We start from the raw sequence: 17,429 nt of genomic DNA on the forward strand, positions 1-17,429 counted from the left end.
TCTCTTAAATGAGCTGAATCTTGAATCAATAGTCAGGGAACTGTTGAGTCTTCATCACTAAAATTCAAAGAGGACAAACTGGCCGGCTGACCGGAGGGACACTGGTTATTGGACACTTGAGAAAAAGCAATAGTCTGTGCAGCCAGACCATCATTGAATTTCATGTTTACTCATTATTACTGTTCTGTGCGCATTGATTCACTAAACAGAAACAGAAGATAAATAGGGGAAGAAGAATAGAAGAAGATGAGAAGCATAGCATTCATTCAATAAAATAAAGAGCTTAGTGCAAGATGTACTCAATATGTGATCACAAATGTTCTTTAGAAGTATTTTTTGAATATTTTATGTTTTTATTTGATACAGTAGAGATGACATGAAATGAGGGGTCAAGGGTCACCTGCTGGAATTGAACCAGGGACACAAATTTCTGATGAAAGTATTGATCTTTGTAATATTGGAACTATTTTTGCTTTGCACTACCATACACTCACCAATGCTTAGAAGGCTTTCAAATTTAAACATGTTTAGAGACCTTGCTGTGGATTTACTTTAACAAATAGTCCCTATGGGCGCCTAGTTAGCTCACCTGGTAGAGCAGGCACCCATATATAGAGGTTTACTCCTTGACGCAGCGGCCATAGGCTCGACTCTGGTCTGCGGCACTTTGCTGCGTGTCATTCCCCCTCTCTCTCCCCTTTCAAGTCTAAGCTGTCCTGTATAGATAAAGGCCTAAAATGTCAAAAAAAAAATGAATAAATAGAAATAGTCCCTATAAAAACTGTTCACATTCTGTGGGATTACGTGTCTATGTTTGTGGAGTTACAGTATCTTTGAAAAGAGATTGTTGCTGTTGAAATTTGTAAATGTAATTCTCAAAAAGCTCTGAGCACCATCAGCAAATTTCTATTAACTTCATTTGGATTGGATTAGAGGCAGATCATTCAAAACCTGAACAAATAAAACCACCAACTAGGTGCATGAGTAAAAAACAGTATGAAAATATGTTTTTGTTTTGAATAATTTGGGTGAACTGACCCTACCACCGAATCTGTGTCGGTTCAGCAATTGTTACTGACGCCATGCAAAAACACGTCCTGGTTGCGTGTGTGTTGGTGATAAGGTGTGCATGTGAGTGTGTTGTTAGTGTAGGAAGAGGGGGGTGGTGGTGTACGAAGGTTGGTGGGAGAGTAGACAGGGTGTCCGGCACCAAACCACCTCCCAAAATAAACTCAGCCCCTGCGTCTCTGTGTCTGTCCAGCGGCAGACCCATGGGCTCCCAAAGCTCCAGCAGCAACAACAGCAGCCGCAGCAGCAGCAGCAGCAGAGAGGAGTCTGGGGCCCGGCGGCCTGTCACAGGAACAACATGTCATCAGCTTCATCGCTCCCCTAATGGCTCTCCTCTAGACCAGAGACAGTAAGTTGCTCCACCAAGGCGGCAGTTCACTCTGCACTGGCACACACACAGACACTCACATGCGTACATAAACATTCATGCACGCACAAACACTGGCCAACACCGGAGAGACTAGGAGGCCCCGTTATGAAAACATGCAGCAGTGCTGGAGATAATGTCTAGCCAGACCTCTGGACTCACGCCAGGCTGCCCTCTTGATCTGACATCCATAGGAATCTCGGCACCAAAACTCTGCCAAGGGTTAAGAACATCAGCCAGCTAAATAATGTATCTGTTGGGAGCTGATCCTGACTTAAATGAATAGCTCAACATTTTGGGAAACACACATATTTCATAAACAAATGCAGAGAGTTAGATTAAATTGATACCACTCATACGTGCCTGTTGAAAATCAAGCTACAGCTAGCAGCCGGGTAGCTTAGCTTAGCATAAAGACTGGAAACAAGTAGAAACACAAACCTGGCTCTGACTGATTAAAATCAACACCTTCCAGCACCACTAAAGCTCACTAATTAAAGTTATATCTTTTTTGTTTACTCATACAAAAAACAAAATTATGAATTAATCATCAGTCAGAAGCAAAGCTGTTACTTAGTAGTCTTTATGCTAAGCTAAACTAACCAACTGCTGGCTGCAGCTTTATATGTAGCACACAGACACGAAAGTGGTATTGATCTTCTCATTTAGCTCTCGGCAGGAAAGCGAACAAGCATATTTCCAAAAATGTTGAACTATTACTTCAGACACATGCACAAAGGACACAGCATGGGAGATGTATTTTTTTGTTTCTGGACGATGCTAAGTTGAATTAATATTCAGCCTAGTACCAAAATATTCAGCCTGCTTGTTTCTTAATGTCACAAGTCGCCTGAACTGCTTTCCTTGTTAACAGTTCTCAGTTCAGCAGAACACACCCATCCCCGTCTGCCGGACTTCTGGCACCAGAGAGGGCGTAATCAGGCCTCTCTCTGCCCTCTCACTCACAGTTCAGCTCTAATGCTCCACCATCCCTTTGAAACTGCACTCAGCTACCCTTTCAATGAATTTCCATGCACTTTTTTTTCAAGGGCCACATATTTATTTTCTTTCCCTCTTTTTGCAGTTCTGACTCTTCTCACGCTCACCACTGGAGCTAGGCGAGCCGCTGGCTCCACTAGTTAGCTCATTAATCACTCTTCTCCTCTTCCCCTCCGTTCTGAGAAACAGAGTCACTAATTAATGGAAAGCACTTTATGACAGAACATAGGGGTTTCCTGGAAATTAACCATTAATCCAGACTTCCATTATAGGTCTAATAGCATGAGGTGGGCGGGGATGGATGGGTTTGAAATAGAGGAAAAGGGTGATAGCATTAACACCACGGTAGAAACAAGAGCTGTGTAAAGAAAATGTGTAAAAGCTCATTAATGTTGATGCAAGAATCAGCCAAGTTAACAACTGTGCAGAATGATGTATGATGGATGTTCAAAGACACATTTCAGATTATTTAGGTGTTTATTATGTGCAGACTCACGTGTTAACTATTTTGGGGCTTTTATTAGATAGATATAACTAAAGAGAAACTAGGATAACATGCAGTACAGTTGTCTGAACTCACCCAAAACATTGTAATTACATGCCATGTGCCACAGACCATTAGGCCATTAATCATTATCATTGGATGCATCATATTTCCTCATGTCTACCAGAGTCGCTGGAAATTGTTCAGCATAAATTCCCCTCGATTTGATATCCTATTACACTTCGAGGTTTTGCAATATCCTTCCTTGTCAACCAGCTCATTGGACACACTGTTGCTAGAAAACACATTTGCTTTCAGGCTACACCATAGCGTTCAAGAATACATTTTGATATCAGTTTGACAAACAGCTTTTTTGGCAGAGTCTGGAGCAGCGTATGAGCTCAGGATTTAAGATCTGATGTAAATCTGTTGGTCTAAATTTAAAGTAAACACAAAAATGCCCATGCAGCCAGAAATATGCTCTGTAGTACTCAAGCTGACACGATGTTTCCCATCTAACTATTACTGTTTGCAGTTTCTCTGAGACAAACAGGCAAAGAACCTACCTGTCATCCAATTATTATACAATCTCATGTCTTTCGGAATCAGGATGCTCACTTTATATGCAAAATCGAAAATACTTGTGTCTTTTGCTGAACCAGAGTCACAAACCACATTCATTCATGGAGTTCCAGTCAGTCCATACTGTAGCTCCTTGGGCAAATCAGACACCAACACCTTTTCCTGGGATCCTCATAAAGCTGGGTCTGGATTTGGTAAGGGCCAAGGTTGTAGGGCATGAAAATTGTGCGTTTGTTTACTTTCACAGTATTGTATTTTGTTTAGACTTCCATTGGGGGGAACAGTATTTAAGAAAACAAGGAAGGAAACGGGATGAAAACAAAGGAAGAGGAAGGGAACCCAGTATGATGGAGCCTGTCCCTCACTGATCTTGGTTCAGCCGGAGTCATGCGGACAGTGGCACCACCGCTGCAACTAATGGCTGTGGTCACTCATGGAGGACCTTTTATTTCTTTTTTTAAAATGAAAGCACAAACAACATAAAGTAATGAATGGAGGCAGACTTGATGTGGCCTGTTTTAGTTGTTATCACAACTTAAAATCAGTCAGTGATACTCATTGAGGTCAAGTGCAGAGGAAGAACATGTATTGGAGAGTTTACAGATTAGTGGGTGCATCACATCACTGGATCATGCGATTATAAACTGCAGGGATGTCAATGCTTTGTTGTGTGCTATTTTATGGCATTTTACGCATTCATTAGACAGATTACAGCAGAAAGATGACAGGAAATGAGAAGCCAGAGAGGGGGAATTACATGCACCAAAGGTCCACGGCCAGATTTGAATAGGGACATTGTGGTGGTCAGCACCTTCACACAAGGCTGCAAGGGTGCCACTGTTCGGTGCTGCTTTTAAAGTATAAGCAAAAACACTTAAATACATAATTTATGTACTGTGGCCCAACATTATGGTTGTTAGCAGTGCAAGTTACTCAGAAAGTGTAATATATTACTCTTTACATATTTCTCCTTAAAAAAGTAATAATATTACTTTACTCATTACTAGTACTAAAAGTAATTAGCTACGTTACTCGTTATATTACTACATTACTTTCGCCCCCCCCACACACACACAAAATAATAATAATATGCAAATAGCATATGCTATCATTTTTCACCTGCTGATCCATGGCTGATCTATGGTCAGTGGTGTGAGCAGGGACACTGCAAGGGGCGTGGTCTATTTGCATATTTTCTAAACATTCAGCTTTACAATTAACAGTTAGATTCAACATGTACATTTAACATTTAGATTTACAGTTACAGTTACCATTTAGAGTCAACATGTACATTTAACATTTAGATTTAACATTTACAGTTAACATTTAGATTTAACATTTAGATTTAGATTTAGATTTAGCCTTTAACATTTAGATTTAACATTCAAGTTAAGTTTTGACATTTAGATTTAATATTTAGATTCAGCATTTAACTTTTTATTTTACTTTTATAAACATGTTATTGACAATATAAAATGTTTTTTTTTTTACGCAAATTTCTGTCTTAAACGGAGAAAAATTAGCTAAATGTGAGGAAAGTGAGCTAACGCCACACAAACACTTTTGAGATAGGACAGAATACCAAATTAAGGACAGAAGTGCAGAAAAGCCAGACATACAGCAACAACATGCATGTAAGACTCATCGAATAAATTTGCACATTATTGAAATATGTAGTATCACAAGAGTTTGGAGAGAATTGTGACTCTGTGTGTGCAAGTTATTACAAACTCAGAGTGTGAATGTAACACCTTTCTCTGTGTACCATGAATTATTTATGATCCATTTAGTTCCAGAGCAGAACATTCATCATTAACTTGACATTTCTGCACTGCATCTTCTGATTAGTTTGTCCAAATACATGTATCCACAAATTAAGCACTTCATGTAAATGAGGTGTCTCTAAATCAAGAATAACGTTAATCTAATCCTCACAGTCTCAGACAATTGAGTATTTAATCAGGAGATGGCAGCTGCATGGGGTTGCTTTAGCCAGCAACTTTTGTACAAAACACAATTTGTTATGCCTTCAAATTCAAAACCTTTCCAGTGATGACCTGGCAGACAACGGCCTAACAACTTAACTTAATCTAGACAGCCTAACAAGGCTGAACTGAGAATAATGACTAAAATAAACCATGAGATCCTCAGGATGTTTTAGTCATGATGTTCATGATTTTCAGAGTCCAGGTTGAAATCAAGGTCGGCTAGTACTGCCTTTGTTTTAAAATCTCACTATAACCCCCATTTTTGGAGAATTGACTGAAAAATATTTGTTTGTTGGTTACATGATAGTGCTTTTTGATGTAACTTGATTTATTTATTTGATAGCAGACAGAAAGACTGGAGACATTGAAGGAAATAGAGAGAGACGACGGGGTATGACTTGCAACAAAGGTCCCTGGCAGGAGCGTTGCGCCAAACCATACGACCACATAGGTCATTTGTTCCTATACCCTTTAATACGACCCATAGGAGCCTTTTGATTAATTAGAGCCCTTGGCGGTGGCAGGAAATATGACCTTCAAGAGCATTTTCCGTTCTCATATCTTAACTTAATGGTCGCTGTTTAAAACATGTTGTAAACGTTGTGAAATGGTCGCAGTTTGGTTAGGTTTAGGCACAAAAACGACTTGTTTATGTTAAAAAAAAGATCATAGTTTGGGTTCAAATCAGTACATTTGTTACGTTACTTCACTTCCATGCATAAGTACATGACATAATTACGCATGTGACGTAGAATGTGACATAGTTCTGTTTCTTAAGTAAAGTTAAAATAACTCGCCGTCTACTTTTATTTCCAAACAGATTTTCAAACAGGACACGGAAACCGGTCTCCTGTGTGAAAGTCCTGTGTTTGTTTGACACTTCCACCTCACCTGTCTCCCACGCTCAACAAACTTTCTGAGTCTCAATATTACGTTACATGACTTCCTGCTTTGCCATAATAATGACTACGGCCAATAGAGGGCGCCGCCTAACAATAAACGTAAATGCGTCATAATTGCTGCTTGTACAAACGACGGGATGGGATGGGATTGTTTTCCAGGGGAGGACATGAGGAGGTCTTGATTATTGACATGCATCATTACTTCACTAATTAAACAAAAATATCCAATCCGTTCGTTACATTGTGAGAAAATGTAGAGGGAGTACTCAGAGATTTGGGTGTGGTAGCGGCTAATGTAGCATTGAGTTGCTGGCCTCAAGCAGAGATAAGGACCGGGCTACAGAGGTCTGGTAAAAACACTTTTTTCTATCTCCACACTGTTAGCCCAAATTAGTTAGTGAAAACGCGCCTTAAAGGAACACGCCGACTTATTGGGAATTTAACTTATTCATCGTAACCCCCAGAGTTAGACAAGTCGATACATACCCTTCTCATCTCCGTGCGTGCTGTAATGCTGTCTGATGGCTCCAGTGGCATCAGGCCAGCACAGAACATGCAGATGAATGGTTCCAGCAATCCTACTGCTCCGAATAAGTGACAAAATAACGCCAACATGTTCCTATTTACATGTTGTGATTTATAGAGTCACAGCGTGTACAAAAAAGAACGTAACATGAGACACAGCCGTCTTCTAACTGTAAACAAACCGGGAACTATATTCTCAGGCGGAAGAATATAGTATTTGGGCGGAGTGATATGCTCGCAGCAAGCCTGTCTGAGAATATAGTTCATGTAACATGTAAATAGGAACATGTTGGCATTATTTTGTCACTTTTGTCACAATTTGGAGCAGTAGGCTAGTTGGAACCAGTTACCTGCAGGATCTGTGCTGGGCTAAGCTAATGCTGGAGCCGTCAGGCACCGTTACAGCACACACGGAGATGAGAAGGGTATGTATGGACTTGTCTTACTCTGGGGGTTACGGTGAATAAGCTAAATTCCCAATAAGTTGGCGTGTTCCTTTAAACCATCTAAGTTTTTACACAAGGTGAAACTTAACAGGTCAAGTTGTATTAACAGAACGGTACGTTTATGCAGTAGAAAAATCAATTACATTAGTAGTCATTACTAAAAATCATTAGTAAACTTAAATTACTTTTTTCTGGAGTCATGTTGTCTAAAATAAGCATGTTAGATTAAAATGCTAAGAAACAAGCAAATTTAAAACATTTGGTTACTTATCACTATTAAGAAACAATCTGTTCTTACAGAGTTTTTCTCCCCTTATGACAATATATATTTAAGAGAAATATATTCAAAACATTAGTTAGTAAAAAAAACAATCATCATACAGAAGATTGAAATTTTCAAATTTATTGTGCAGCATGGCAAGTTCCAGTCAGCAGACCGAGTCACTGATTTCCAATCAGACAGTGTTTGACACGGAATGCTTTCTCCCTGCCCAGACCCCATCAGTCCCCACCCCACCCGATGGTACAACAATAAATGTAAATAAACACACTAAATCACTAAAAACTAAATCAACCATACAAAACAAAAACCCAGATAAAATAAATGCACACCCAAAACCTTAACAGAACATTATTAGAACACACGTTAACTAGGACAGAGCCCGCTCAAAACCTATTTTTTTTCTTCCCGTGAGCCTTTGCACCGCTTCAGCGCAGAATAGTTCAAATGACCCCCACCCCTCCCCTATAGAAACTTAACATCCTTAGTTATCTCTGCTTAACATGATCTGTGCACTGCATACTTCAGGATAATTATTACAAACACTTACTGTGGTTTAGTAATGAATATGGTTTTAAACAAAACATGAAAGAATAAGTAGTGACCACTAAAACGTTTAATTACAACTAAATCTGGGTTTTCAGTGTACACCCCCAGAGTTATTTCATTTTCCAACTTGTAGTCTTCAGCCCGAACCAACACTGACTCAAGTGACATGACATGAGGCAATTTTGTCCTCTGGAGCCACAAAAGGCTTTTTTAACGTTTAACGTTTGTCACATATATAATAATACCCCTCAAGACCTGTAAACAGACTTTAATGTGCAAAAATGGTGGAGTTCCACCTGTAAAGTACTGAGTACTTTACAAGTAGAAGTACTAGTAAGCAGTACTGACTTTGTTTTTGGATGTAGCAAATGACTAAGTGACGTGTAAAACATTAACTTTTTGTCACCTTATATTTAGTTTAATAATAATACCAGACCGTCTAAACAAGGTGTTGCCTTACACTGATGGCCACACTTTGGCAGCAGAGCTAGATGTTAACTGCAATATAAAAGTGTGCAGTATTATTTTTAACTTATGTAACAGCTAGACGACAGCATAGATCATTTTCGGGGAGGTGTTTATGTGAAGACACCTAATTCATCTTGAAATATGTTATAGTCCAAAAGCAGAATATGTTCCAGAAAAACTTTCTTAAATGAATCTGCTAATAGCTGCAGCATATTAACAGATGAGACATTACATCTCTGGTTTTATTGATTTGTCTTCAGCTGGTGACAAACCGGAGCTGATGACCGGCTGGCAGGGGACAAAGTGAGATGATAAACAGAGGTGACAATCTCTGAGGACGGTGGACTATTTGCCACCAAGTCTGATGCTCAAGATGCATTCACACACTCACACACACACACACACACACACACACACACACCAAATGGGGCAGGAATTTTTCACAGCTTCCTTTTAAGGCCATAGGAGCTGTGAATGCTGCCTGGCCAGTGTCCTCTTTGTGCTTAAGGATGATGCTGGAAATAGTGATGCTTATTTGTTGCTAATTAGCTAAAGAAAAAAAATAATAATAAAGATGTGTTTGTCTTGTACTAATACCAGCCACTCCTTCCTTCACTGCAACCCAAACTGTGAGAAGTGTTTGGGTCAGTTTAGTTTGAGTCAAAACAAGGTAGAAACAGAGCAGAGATTATGAACTTGACTACACCCACTGCTCAGCCAAACACACTCAGAGAGCACTGATTCTGTTTACACAGTGGAGGCTAAATGTTCAAGGGAACACACTCTGCATCACATGTAATTGCTTGTGATTCTCTCTCTTCACTTCAACGACTGGGAGCGCTGTAGTTCAAGGGTCAAAGGCTCGACTGTTGCCCAAATGCGCCCCAATTTCCTGTTTTGTCTGGATCTGTGAGTGTAAAGGGATCACAAATGTTAGGGCCATGTTCTGCTGGAGCCAATGAGACAAAAGGCTCCACTTCAGCGGATTCCTTCTCTGCTTTCTATCTTAGATTAAATGGTTTACGTTAACTTGTAAGCATTTATTCTACTCTCACTGGTAAAATGGGTTTAAACTGTACATACAAAGCCTGAAAATGGAATGCAGCTTCTCCCTTCTCAACTCCCCTCCTTCATCTTGTCAGGATGAACCCTTTTTCACTGCCATGATAAACAAGAACCTCTCTCTCCCACTCTTTTTCTTTTCTCTCGATCTTAAATCAGCAACCAAGACAGGGACTCTCATATGCAGCAATATATTTTAGGAGATACCTCTCTGTTCTGTGTTGCACCTCAAAGTAAAGGGAAAAAGGGAAAGTTTGCATATGAAAAAACCTTAAAAGTTTTTTTTTCCAGCCACAAGTTACATTTTTTCGAAGCTTTTACTGGGCAGTTTCTAAGCAGACAATAGGTTGAGATAAACATGTTAAATCCCCCTTTTCTGCACATCTTCCTACAGCCAGAAAAAACAAAGTATTTATGTGAGTTTTGAGGGGGTGGTGCTAGATGCAAGTGAATGGCCCCAGTGCTAAATTACACTGCAACATGGTCCCTCTCAAAGCCCACATCTGGGATTGGCCCTGACAACTGGATGCCGTGCTGCTCTAATTTTGGTTACTTTGTTTATAACCCTATAATAGAGACAGTATAGGACCACAGGGCAGGAATGAAGGAGGGCAGGACACAGGCAAAGTAAAAGCAGTCATTTAGAAAAAAAAAAAAAGCTTCTTGGGATTTCAGAAAGAGCATAAAGTTTAAAGTGAAAAGAGCTGTTTGAATATATTAAATTAAAGTAAATGCCTTGCTGTTTTTGTTTCCCTTTAACATGATTCACACCATCACAGTGATTCCTCTTCAAACCTGAACACTGCAGGTTGTAGCTTGTTAAGGTTGGGTAAGCATGGATGTAACAATAATGAGAAATCTGTAATTATATTGGGAGCAGATCTGGGCTTTACCAGCCCACTCAGTCTCTTTGGAGTCTGAGCATGAACATAATCACTGAATACACTTTGTCAAAACTGGATAGAAAGAATAAAGTCACTTAGTAGACTTGATAATAAACAACATTTTCCCCTTGAGGACAAGGCTCAATTCACCGGATGGAAACAGAAAAGTGGTTGGCATTTCTTCAGTATTTGGGGATTAAATTGTCATCTAAGAGCTGATTTGTCAACTCTAATCTTAAATCTCTAATCTCAAATATGTGCGCAGTTTAAAAAAAACAAACAGGTGCTGACGTTGAAATGTTGCAGCCAGTAACTGATGCTCCTAGACTGTATTTAAAATAATAATTTATAACAAACTGCTTGCTGTCCTCTTAAAGCCTGAAGCTGCCACATCATTCAGGAGGCTGAAGTGCTCACGTCTTTAGAGCAACTGAATTAAATGTAAATTCTAATACAGAGCAGGAAATAAAAAACAAATTCCTTTAAAAGGTTAAGGTGTTGTTTTGTGGACTTGTAGCTTAAATCAAAACATGTCACTGTCAGGTGAAAACTGTTCTGTTCTCAGATGCAAATTGAAGGACTGCAGGACTCTTTATGGATCGAGAACATCCTCTCAAAACACATTATAGTCAGTAATTTAAAACTATACTAGTGCTGAAACAATGACTCAATTAATCAATCAACAGAAATTAATCAACAATAGTTTCGATAATCAATTATTTGTTTAATATTTAAGAAAAGTAGCCTAAATAGAATATTTTTGGATTTTGGTCTGTTAGTTGGACTGAATAAAAATTACGGCAACAACCGCTACTCGCTGTCCTCTCTACCCAACTGACACACTTTCTCGGCTTAAAATTACGGCAACAACCGCTAAAAACAGCACAAACTCACGGTTCTCTCTACCCGATTTACAGCCACCCTTTCTCGGCTTAAAATTACTCACCGTTTGTCGGCTACGGCCGCTGAACAGGCTACACGTTATAAACAGCCGTGGCCCACTTGCCTGGTCCTCTGGTAACGTTAGCAGTTATGGCGTGTTAGCATGGCGGTGTTAGCCTGGACCAGTCGGAAGCACTTTACTGGCTGTGTCTCAGTTGTTTTTGGGAGTAACCAACTCGAGTACGCTATATAAATCAATGCGAGTATACAAATGTTGAAATGACATAAATTGCCCGTCCTTCGTAGCCATGATAAATTAGCCTGAAGCTAATGCTTAGCTACCTGTTCAGGAGGAAATCAGCCAATTCGGCGTCCTTTTGGGCTCTAATCTGTCTCCATCTTTCAAATACATCTCCAATATTTACCCGGAGTTTGTTACTTCTCTGGTCACGCAACTGTTAGAAACATACCAAGTTTTTTTTTTTATAAGTCGGGTAGAATCTATCTCCGTGGATCCAGTTTGTTTGTTTGCTGCTTCCATGGCTGTACTACAGCTGTAGCACGCTGAGTTTGCGTTTTTACAGGTTTATGTCTGAGCAACAGAACTGAACTAAGCATTTTCCCAAGATAATTATGTTACATTTCCTATTAGAATTACATTATAACCCCTTGCAGTAAGTAAGGCCTAGCCATTTTAAAAACCAATGTGTTTATTATGCTCCAAAGATTTCATTAGGGCACCAAAAGCAAATGTTAGCCACCTGGGACAATTGAAAATAATTGCTCAATACTTTAAGCCATGACTGAAGGCATAACGTTAAGAAAACACACTGAAAAACTTCTTGAAACACATATGATCAACCCCACATAATGGAGAGATTTCTTTTTATTGCAAAAAAGTTATTTTCCTATTAAAACTTGAACAGAACAGAACCAGCTGTGTCATGAAGGATCACTGATGAATTCTGTTACATTAGAGACATTTTGAAAAATAAAGTTAAGTAAAGATAAAAGACATGCCATGAGAAACGTGGCATGGACAAGTGACTCATTTTAGCCACTATATTGCGTGGAACACTTGATGTAAACCTGCAGGGGGCAGTGTGACAGGATTGTGCAACATCAAAAACTCTTAAATCTCTGTATGAGGATTAATGATATATGGACCGTGACATTATCGAAATAGGGAACATTTAATTTCATAAATTTGGGAGAAAATCAGATTACAGGAGAAAGCAGAAGGAAAACAAGATTCCACGCTATCAGATTTGGATTGAGTTTAATTTAATAACAAAATTTATTTATGAATAACTTATGAGTTCCTCGCTATCTGTATATTAGATTCTGTGTATAAAAATACTGCTCCGTCTGCCCTGCAGCATCAGAATCTATTTGTCTGTCTGCGCTCTTGTCTTTTCTGCTTCTTCTCATTCACTTCCTCTGATGCCGGCTGGCTTTCTGCCGTAAACCAGGGGCCCAGGAGGTTCACCCACAGCAGGTGGACAGCTCGGGCCGGGGCCTGACACACACACAGACACACACACACACAGAGACACAGAGACACAGACACACAGACACACAGACACAAGATAAAATTATGAAGTATGAGAAAAGCAGAAAAGGAAAGGAATCAGGCAGGAAAATAAAGGATTTATCCGGGAAGCTGGACACAGAACATCCTCTTACCAGCAGCCAAAGATACCAGAAATAAGAGGAGATTGTGCTGAGCACTTGAACTATGGCTGTGAGCAGGATGACATCCTTCAGGTGCCTAAAAGCAGAACACACACACACACACACACACACACAATAAATTATCACTGAAAAATGACATTTGTCTGTACACACAGATAAGAACTTTGTGCCTTTCAGCAAAGGCGTAGGTTTAGTTTGGGAAAATTGGGGGACACAATGAATTCATGGGTTCTGCAACCAGAGAAAAACAACAACAATGTGACTGGCATTTATTCACATACTATTATATTTAGCAAGAAAATAATATTATAATTAATAATTATTAATACAAAAACTCAACTGAACATTTAGTTTCTTTGATGGAAAAGTGAAACTAATGTACTAATTTATTGATGCTGATTTTTCACTTGCCATGTCGTTACATCACTACAGATGCATCGACTTCTCTTCCCGTCCTCAATCAGAGGGTTAGGACAGACTGCTCTCAATACACACCTGAGTATAAAACTGTGTGCATGTCCAAGTTGTTTTTATAGTGTATGTAGACTAAAGACGGAGGTTCTCTCCCCAGTATATTTGAATTCTACTTGTATTTTGGCATGTATCTCATCTTACTTACTCCGCCATTCCCTGCTCCATGTTTAAGTCTATTCCTCCGTCCAGGAGACTCCCATCCTCAGCAAACGATGCCTTGGCCATGGCAGACATGGAGCGGTAGCTCCCGACATACACTGCTAATGCGAACACAAGCAGCAGCTACAGGAGGCATACAAGGTGTTAGGGCCAGGAAGTTAGTGGTACATTAGATTTCTGGTATATTGAGATTTTAAATCATCTTGATTATTTACACTCACCGATGTCCAAAATGTAGACGAACTGTAGAAAACCACAAGATTTACGGCAGTATATATTGCCTGTGAAGGAAGAGCAGTATATTTGAAATGGAGTTTAACGACATGACAGTATAATAGAGCTCCATTGACTGGTCGATTACTCAATTAGTAGCTTACATCTGCAATTATTTTAAAAATAATGATTGAATCATTTTAGCCTCTTTTTTTTTTTTTTTTTTTAAGCAACATGCAATATGTCAAACATTATCTCGTTCCAGCTTCTCAAATGTGATGATTTGCCATTTTTCTCTTTCATATATGGAGGTGTATGAATATCTTCAGGATTTAGACTGTGGCCTCTGATACATTTCATAGATTAAACAATTATGTAATTAATAGAGAAAATACTCAGCAGATTAATCGGTTATGAAAATAACTGTTAGTTTAAGCCCTACAGTAAAATCCATCAAAGGTTTTTCTATACAAAAATATGGATTTGTTTAATATCTCTGGTAATATTAGGCCATTACAGCCATTGTTGCAAACCAATGAGCAGGACTGCATTATTTTTTACTATATATAAAAGATATTTTTATCAATATCACAACTGAAAATAATTTATGCTATGAAAGAGGATATTATCTATATTTGTAACTGAAGAACTGTTATTTGAAGAACTGAAGTTTGACAATAAGAATAATAACAACTCATAAACAGCAATGAGGTTCTTACGTTAGCTCCTAGGATGACTCTGGTGTAGAACTTCAGCGTTGCCTCGTTCTCCTCATAGATCTGCTTCTTTCCCTTTGTGCCAACTTTCCCTTTGGGCTGTGGGGCAAAACACATAATGCAGATTCAGCATTATCAGCCATTCATTTTACAGTTTCTGCTCAATTATTGTTATTGTTTGGAACTGGGACTGCATGTGGATTTTTTTCTTCATTAATCAATTAATTTTTTAGTCAATAAAACATCAGAAAATAGTCAAAATAATTCCCCCAAGGTGATATTTCCACACCCATGGGGATGTCTTAATTGAGACCTCACTTAATCCGCAAACCTGTAGAGTTGTAAAGTTTGTGTCCTCCAATCTTAGAATTTATTAATGCAAGACCTACAAGCTAATCACAAATAAAATCTAAATAATAATGGGGCTTCACATAACCTTGGAAATCAAATCAAATTGTTGTAAGCTGTTAAGTAGTTAAAAATTAGTTTCTCTCGTAAAACATACGACCTGGAAGAGATTAAACCTGCTTTATGCAACATTTGGACTTATCTTAACTGTGATTCAACTCTGTTAAATATCCTGGTTTTGGGGGAACACTGCCATAAATCATATTGTTATGTATTTATTATTCCCTACACAGCTTGTGGTGTCACTGTTAACTGAGTCACTTTGCACAGCAGCGTCAGCTCTACTCAAACCGTTATATAATATAGAAGTGAATCAGTCAGTTGTCGCTGCCTCCATGTTTCTGTTGCAGCCATAGACTCTATATAAAGACATATACATATCTATACTGTGTGTTTCTCTCACCGCCATTCGCTCTCTGAGCCGCTGCTGTAGATCTCTTCCACTGCGCCTTCTTTGACATCGACCTGTAACCCACCGCCGATTCTTCCCGCTATTATATTATTACTGCATCAAAGAAGAAACTCAAAACTCTCCCTTATGGAAGTATGGTCTCCCTGTGGTGTGATTTCTTGTAACACACATAGACAGTATATAGTAACACATCAGCATTTGGGGCTTCTGATGAGCTCAACATATCCGGCGCATAAAAATGTCGTCATCAACTTTTTGTCGTGTAGTGTACTCTTATATACTGTCTATGAGTGTACTCGAGTGTGCTGCTGCAAAGTGCACAGTGTGTCGAAAGTGGCTAGTGAAATTTGGTGATAGGGTACCATCTGCTGGTCATTTTTTTATATAAAATATTAAATTATATAATTAATAACGTTACCAACGGAAAAAGACAAGTAAGATAACTTCATTTATTTATTCCTATATATGAAGTTATTCTATTTATTATTAATAATGTCTCAATTAGAGTCTCATTTGTATTAATGCACGATTTATGTTTTTTTCAAATGCATTTCAGCCTTGGTGAAGTATACACAAAGCTCCTGCTGTAGCCTAATACTTAACTATTATACTATATTTATAAGTTAATTAATTATAAGTTTTAATTTTTTTTTTTTTACTAATGTGCAGATCATTTGCAAGCAAGTTAGTAAGAATAACTTTAGGGTTGCCAGGTTTGAAAAACAACAACAACCTCTGATTGAGGCTACTCCTCTAGTATACTTGCTTTGTTTTTTTTAGCTTTAGTGCATCAGAAAGTCCTGTCAAATTGACATTTGGACTATTTACCTTCTATAGATTAACCTAATAACATTTATAACTGCAGACTTGTTTGGTCAATAGCTAGAATTACCAACATTGATAATTGAATTTCTTCTACCCTCACTATTTCTGTAGGTGCACAGCTATGCAGTGAGTCAAGCTAAACTAGACGTTGGTCTTTAAGATTTTTATTGGAAGCAATTGGGAACCACTCAAAACCTGTACAACAAAGTGATTACACAGCAGAAAAAAATACACTATGCCATAAACAACAGTTACAGGCCTACAACATATTGTAAAATTGAATTAGTACAGCAACAAGACAAATGGATTCATAAAAGCATAGATAACATTTTTGTCTCCTTGTTACGTGTCACATGAGTTGGTCAAAGTTCCACCAAAGAGATATTCCAAATCTAAAATTCATGGTTTCAAAAATAATTCAAGGCCCAAAGAGGTAAAACCATTCAATATTTCACAAAAAAAACAATAATTACCAAACAGTCCAAAAAAATGAATACAAATTTGTACAGCAGAACATGTTGTCTTCTGTCTTTAAAATAGTTTAAACTACTTCTACCTCTAGCAGCTACAACAGTAAAATGCTGCTTACACTTCGTTGCATCAGTATTAATAATCAATACCCTAATGTAAAATATAATATCAGTTTAAGGGGACATTTTACTGCAGATCGGGCGCTTTTACTTTATTAGGCTATATAACTTTGTACTTTTACTTAAGTAGGATTATGAATGCATAATATAGTTGTAAATAGTTTTTTTATTTTATTTTAATTTAATTTTTCTTTTATAGTTTTACATTGTTGTATTGATACTTCAACTTGGCTAAGTAAAATATCTTTCACTTTCTTCCACCACTGATTTTTATTAAAGGTCTGATGGAATAGGGGGGGTGTAGACTGTTCCTAACAGTCAGTACTGACACCTAATTACACTTCATAACATAGGCTAGGCTTTGTTGTCACAGGTTAGTAAAAAGATTTGCTTTGGGGCGCCCTGTGCGGTTTTTCCGCGATGTCACCTTTGACCCTTCTCGACCACCGTA

General features: G+C 38.4%; 1 protein-coding gene across 1 annotated transcript; it reads right to left on the reverse strand.

The window, feature by feature from the left end:
• Positions 1-12,340: 12,340 nt before the first annotated feature.
• On the reverse strand, positions 12,341-15,798 carry tmem208 (transmembrane protein 208). Its single transcript, XM_028581548.1, has 6 exons — positions 15,555-15,798; positions 14,747-14,842; positions 14,036-14,095; positions 13,801-13,937; positions 13,173-13,257; positions 12,341-13,005 (listed from the first exon to the last, which is right to left on the reverse strand). The coding sequence occupies exons 1-6, from the start codon at positions 15,558-15,560 to the stop codon at positions 12,868-12,870; spliced, it is 522 nt and encodes a 173-aa protein (XP_028437349.1). The 5' UTR covers positions 15,561-15,798; the 3' UTR covers positions 12,341-12,867.
• Between the last annotated feature and the right edge of the window lie 1,631 nt (positions 15,799-17,429).

Source organism: Perca flavescens, chromosome 1, assembly GCF_004354835.1.
Source record: "Perca flavescens isolate YP-PL-M2 chromosome 1, PFLA_1.0, whole genome shotgun sequence".
Taxonomy (NCBI): domain Eukaryota; kingdom Metazoa; phylum Chordata; class Actinopteri; order Perciformes; family Percidae; genus Perca; species Perca flavescens.